At 39.1% G+C, this 6,000-nt stretch overlaps 1 protein-coding gene across 1 annotated transcript in view; it reads left to right on the top strand.

Annotated features, from left to right (window-relative positions):
- Positions 1-2,097: 2,097 nt before the first annotated feature.
- ASZ1 (ankyrin repeat, SAM and basic leucine zipper domain containing 1) overlaps positions 2,098-6,000 on the top strand; it is a 96,772-nt gene continuing 92,869 nt past the window's right edge. The window contains exons 1-2 of the mRNA XM_027844995.1: positions 2,098-2,199; positions 3,003-3,102. Coding sequence (XP_027700796.1) covers positions 2,098-2,199; positions 3,003-3,102 — 202 coding nt within the window. The remainder of the gene's footprint in view (positions 2,200-3,002; positions 3,103-6,000) is intronic.

Here is a 6,000-nt window from a genome sequence, read left to right as displayed (position 1 = left end):
CCTCAATTCTAACTCTAAAAATCTTTTTATTTTTTGCCTTGAAAGCTGCTCAAATATCATGCCTTTCCTGATCACCCTCATCCCCAGCCTTTCCTCCATAAATTTACCTTGTATTTATTTTGTACAGATTTCATATATGCTTATTTATGTTCATGTCTCCATCCATAGATTGTAAACTCATTGAAGGCAGGGACAGACTGCTTCATGTTTGTGTTTGTATCTTCAGAAACTAGCAAAGTGCCCTTCACACATTAAGTGCTTAATAAATACTTGTTGATTGATTTGTGCCTAATAACTTAGCTTTTTCATTTATTCATACAGAGAAAGGCTTCTTTCAGTTGTAACATCAATAAATCTATTTGGAGAGGTCTCTGGAGCACAAATAGCTTCAGGAAGATGTTATCCGAGCTCATTTCCCTAGCTTCATTCCCATCACTACAATCAAATTATCATTAAGTTGCCCTTCTCCCCTTATTCCCTGAAAAAACAAAAGAACTACATACCCAGCAGTATAAATTAAGACAAAGCAAAAGACAACACATCTCAGTTCCAATATATTGAATAACATTAATTTCTATTTTTAAAATCAAAACAGCATGCCTGTATCAAAAAAGTGTATCAAACTAGATTTCTGTTAAACGAAAAAAACATTTAAAGTATCTATAGAGAATGAGCACTTTAGCAGGTAGTGACCCAATCTTGTCCATCGACAGTTTCTTTCATCCACGTTATTTTTAAGTTCTCAATATATTACATGAGGATAACAATCCATGGGATTGTCACCAGGGATGTGAAGGATGCTAAGGAGATTAGTCTGGAAGACTGAACCAAGGAATGCTTTAAATCTAGGAATTTCTTGAGCCCCTTTCAGGACAGGAAGGCTGACCAGAGGGCTCATCCAAGAGAGGTTGTAACCACTATACAATTTATAGGCCTTTTCTTATTCCAACATGAAGTTAACAGCATCACAGAATGTCAAAGTACAATGGTCTTCTAGATCAACCTATACCTAAAAATAAATTCCACACTACAAAATACCAGATAAATGGCTGAAAGCCTTTGCATGTAGACCTCCACTGAAACTTTGAAAGCCTCATATGAACTGATGCACAGTGAAATATACTATTTGAAGTTATAATTATGGAAAATATGTTGATTCTAGCGTGAGGCAAATAAGCAAGAAATGCCGCCATTTCACTATTCAACTAATTGGAACCTCGCTCTAAAGAGAATCAGCTGTTGTCTCGCCTTTCTAGAATGTGGCAGGAACTAGAATCTTGCTTTTCTATTTGTATTTCCAATTCTAGGCACAATGCTTTCCACTGCTAAATGCATTAATAAACAAATTCGTACATTCATTCATTCTAGTTGGTGCAGCGGATGGAACAGACTCTGGGAGTCTGAAAGATGTGAGTTCAAATACTGTGGCAGACTTCCCGGAGGTGTGATCCTGGGCAAGTCACTTAACCTTTGTTTGCCTTAGTTTCCTCATCTATAAAATGAGAACAATTATAGAACCTACCTCCCAGGGTTCTTGTGAGATAATTGTAAAGTGCTTAGCATAGTGCCTTACACATAGTAAGCACCATATACATATTAGATATCATTACTAAATTAAACAGAACAATTTACAATTCAGTTGTGGAAAGAACGCCCAACTTTGTAGTCAAGAACATAATGGTTCAAATTTAATACCACTGGGACTTTGTGCCAGTCATTTCACTGCTCAGCAAAATAAGCAGGCTTGGCTAGGGAATGGCTCAAAGTCCCTTGTAGAATTTGGCCAACCTAGGGTTCCTGGATGAGAAAGGCAAACAGTCACTAGGCAAGACAACCAACCCCTCCCCTCCAACGCAACAATACGAGCCCGCGATGCACCACGTGTGCCTCGATCTTTGCAAGGAAGCACGCTGAGCGTGGGGTGGGGGTGGGGACGTAAAAAGCGCGCACGCACGTGCAGTCGTCGCCGTCCTCCTTTGCCTTCCCACGCGCCCCTCTACTGCGCAGGTGCGGGGGCTCAGGGTTGCGCTGGGCGTGAGAGGTGGGAGAGGCAACCTGTAGGGTCGGGCCTTGGAAGTCCCGCGGGCTAGGCCAAAGATGGTGGGCTCTCTGGGTTGCCAGGTCGTGGCAGGTGGAGGCGAGAGCAGTGACAGCGAAGAGGACTATTGGGATATCGGGTACATGGATCGTGCGCCTCAGGTAGAGGGAAAGGCCGTGGTTTTGTCCCTGCAGTCGCCGGCCCCACCCCCACCCTCAGGCTGAGGATGAGTCCAGGCCCAGATCTAAGCCCATCGTGAACCCGAGGTCTTGACACACTGGAGACACTGGGGACCTCACTTTGTGTTCCAGTGCTTGTTTTCGATAAAATGTGACCTCGGCTACCTGCTTCAGGAAATCCCCACCCCCAACCAAGATTTTATTGTTGATGGACATTGGAACAAGTACTATCCTCTCCTTCCCCCCTAAGTTCCATATATACCAAGATTTAGCTCTTTTTTTGTTGTTTTGTTTTGTTTTGTTTTGTTTTTAGGCAGTTGAGGTTAAGTGACTTGCTCAGGGTAACACAGCTAGTAAGTGTCAAGTGTTTGGTCAGAGGATGGATTTGAACTCCGGTCCTCCTGATTTCAGGGCAGGTGCTCTATCCATTGCGCCACCTAGCTACCCCAAGCTCTGTTTTAATAGTTGTATTTAATTTTGCCCTATTTTCATCTTGACCATTATGTTTGAAGATGGCTCAGGTGATTAACAAAAATGTCTGATAAACATATCATTTGTGATATTTTTGTCATAAAAGATCATGATAAAAAAGTGATTGCCTGTTTGTTTTTTTTAAAAAGTATCAAACTAAAGGGCATGCTTAGTGTTGTGGCTTAATGCCGAACGCAATAGCAAGATGAGTAAGAAGCATGTTTTATATACTTTTTTGGTAGTGATTGGACTAAATGATTGCTGAGGGTCTTTACCATCTTTTAAAATCTATGATTCTTTTTCTGCTTCTTTAGACAATGAAAGGATCATTAGTGACTGAAGAAAAAGATGAAACCTTTAAGAAGGCTTTGACTTCAGGAGATGTTTCACTGGTTGAAGAACTTCTAAATTCTGGTGAGAGAAAAGTTGTGGACTCAAGTTAATTAACCCTTGACCAAATTGTGACAACTCACAGGATTTCAAAGTTTTTTCTTTTTTCTTTTTTCCAGTATAAAATACCTTTGTATAAAATGCTGCTATGAGCTAGACTACAAAGGAATCTGTTTTATTGGCTCCCCTAATTTTTTTCTATTTTTGAATACTCTTTTCACATTGAATATTTCTGATCAGTAATTTCTGGATACACACACATAAATAAGCTAATGTTGAAAGTAAAAATATTGCTAACTATTAAGTTCTACAAATGCTTTTTACACCCCACTTCTTTTCTTGAGTCTTTTGTACTGGCTATATCTCAGGTCTGGAGTGTTCTGCCCCGAGATGTTGGTCTCTTAGTTTCGTTTCAAGACCTATTTCAGATTCCACCTATTCCAGGAAACCTTTCTTGGTCCTCCCAGCTACTAATGCCTTCCCTTCTCAGAGTAACTTCCATTTTCTCTGTACAGTTAAGTCCTAATTAGTTCAAATAATGAATCCTTCGATATTCCAATTCCCATTTTTGGAAGGTAAAATTTTATGTAAAAGGTGGTAGTTGATTCCAGTCCAATGGAAATATGCAGTGAACAGTTTTTAAAAATAAGGGTTTTTTTAATTAATATAATATAATAGCAAAGGATAAGAAAAATGTATTTTTTATTTATTTTATTACAAAGTAAGAGTAATTAAAAAAGCAAAATTTTTAAAATTCTGAACAGTGCACCTAAAGAGAAGTCTACATTGATGATATGATGAAAAGATCATTATTGCTATTTACAATATTTTAGTAGTATAGATTGCACTATCTTTTCTTTGCATCTTCATACATATGCTGGTAGTTCAGAGAGCTTTATCCATATCTCTAAGGATTCATAATCTTGTGTTTTCACAAAATGAACCAAGTATAGTTGGATAGCCTAGAGCATTATCTAAAATCAGGAATGTTTTAAATGTGATATTGTTGTCCTTTCTGTATTTTTCAACATGTGGGCTAAAGTAACCTGAAAATCAGTCTTCAAAAACAGCTGTCTCCCATGCTTTCTTACTTGACTGCCAAAGAATTGGAAGTGATTGATAATCATTGCCTCTGAGGGTGAGGATTTTGAGACCGATAAACAAACATTGGTTTTCATTAAAAACCTCCCAATAAAAGTGTTAGGGAATCCTTAGACCCTTTAAATCCAAATCAAGTTTTTTTTTTTCTTCTTTAGAAATGAAAGTTTGGATCTGTCTATAGAGACCTAGCTCATATCCCTGTTGTTCAGTCGATTTTCAGTGTGTCAGACTTTGTGACCCCGACTGGAGTTTTCTTGGCAAAGATACTAGTAGTTTGCTATTTCCTTCTCCAGCTCGTTTAACAGATGAGGAAACTGAGGCAAACAGGATTAAGTGACTTGCCTAGGGTCACACAGCCAGTAAGTATCAGAGGCTAGATTTGAACTCAGGAGGATGAGTTTTCTTGACTCCAGGCCTAGCACTCTATCCACTGTACCACCTAGCTGCTCTAATTCATATCCCTCTTTTTTTTTTCGAACCTCCGATGAACCCTGCTCAGCTTCCTTAGCACTTAATAGCTATACCAATCATGTTATGCTTATCCTATACTACTGTATTAGTATAATTTCCTATTGAAAGGGCTGATGATAAATGGAGTTTGGATAGCTGGAGGGGGGGTGGTTTGGAGGGGACTGTATTATGGAGGGCTCCAAATACCAGGATGAAAAGTTTTTTCTCAATCTGATGCTCAGTTTTTTTTGTTTGTTTGTTTGTTTGTTTGTTTGTTTGTTTTAGAGAGGAGTGACATACTTAAATACATATTTTTTTTTCTTTTTGGTGAGGCAGTTGGGGTTAAATGATTTGCCCAGGGTCACCCAGCTAGTAAGTGTTATGTGTCTGAGGCTGGATTTGAACTTGGGTCTTCCTGACTCCAGGGCCTGTGCTCTATCCATTGCACCACCTAGCTTCTCCAGACATATTTAAATATTCAAATAGATTTTTGAGTTTATCAATTTAGATGTGCACTCCTACAATGAAGATAAAAATGCATCCATGCTGGCTCATCCTGTCAACTCCTGTCCATGTTCTCCCATAAATTTTCCAAAGTGGGTCTACTCGAAGCTGCCTTTGCTTTCTCCTGACAATAGGAAAAGTAGACTGGAGTATTGGCTGTTCATCTGTGTTTCCTCACTGTTACTATGTGACTAACCCATCTTCTCCTCTTATCAGATAATTCCCTCATAATGTCTCTTATGTCTTTGGCATTCCTCCTTGATTATATTTGCTGCCTACTCACACCTATTATTCACCTCTCTATTTCCCTTTGTTGATATTCAGTTTTAATTCTTTGGAGATAGTTTCAGCCAGAAGCAGTACCAGGAGAATTTTGGTATTGAAAAGATGTGCCTTTATTTTCCTAGGAAGCTTGATGGAGCTTTGCAGTTTCTTGAAGGTATCCTGCTCTCGTATTCAGCTCAGAGTCCAATCCATCCGTCTCTCTTGTCTTTCCCAGAGTTGAGAGTTTAGCAGCAGTATTCAAGATGGAATGGGAAATTAGGAATATGTGTCAGGGAGACTAACCTGGAGAGTATTGCATTAATTAGATGTGAAGCGATGAGCAAGGGTGATGGCAATATAGAAGAAAAATCAGCTTCAGAAACATTTGACAGGAACTTGACTGAGGTGGCATCGCACCACACTTGAAGTCAAAAGGCTGGATCTTCATCACAGTTCTGACACTTAACTAGCTGTGTGACCATAGGAACGTCACCTAACCTTTTTGAGTTTCTGTAGAGTTATTTGTAAAATGGGGGTGATAATAATATGTACTTCACAGGCTTATCAAGAGGATCAGATGAGATCGTGTATGTAACTTACTTT

The sequence above is a fragment of the Vombatus ursinus genome, unplaced genomic scaffold (genome assembly GCF_900497805.2).
Source record: "Vombatus ursinus unplaced genomic scaffold, bare-nosed wombat genome assembly UNPS02014946.1, whole genome shotgun sequence".
Lineage (NCBI taxonomy): Eukaryota > Metazoa > Chordata > Mammalia > Diprotodontia > Vombatidae > Vombatus > Vombatus ursinus.
Note: the sequence above shows the minus strand (reverse complement) of the source record. Positions and strands in the feature narration are given on the sequence as shown.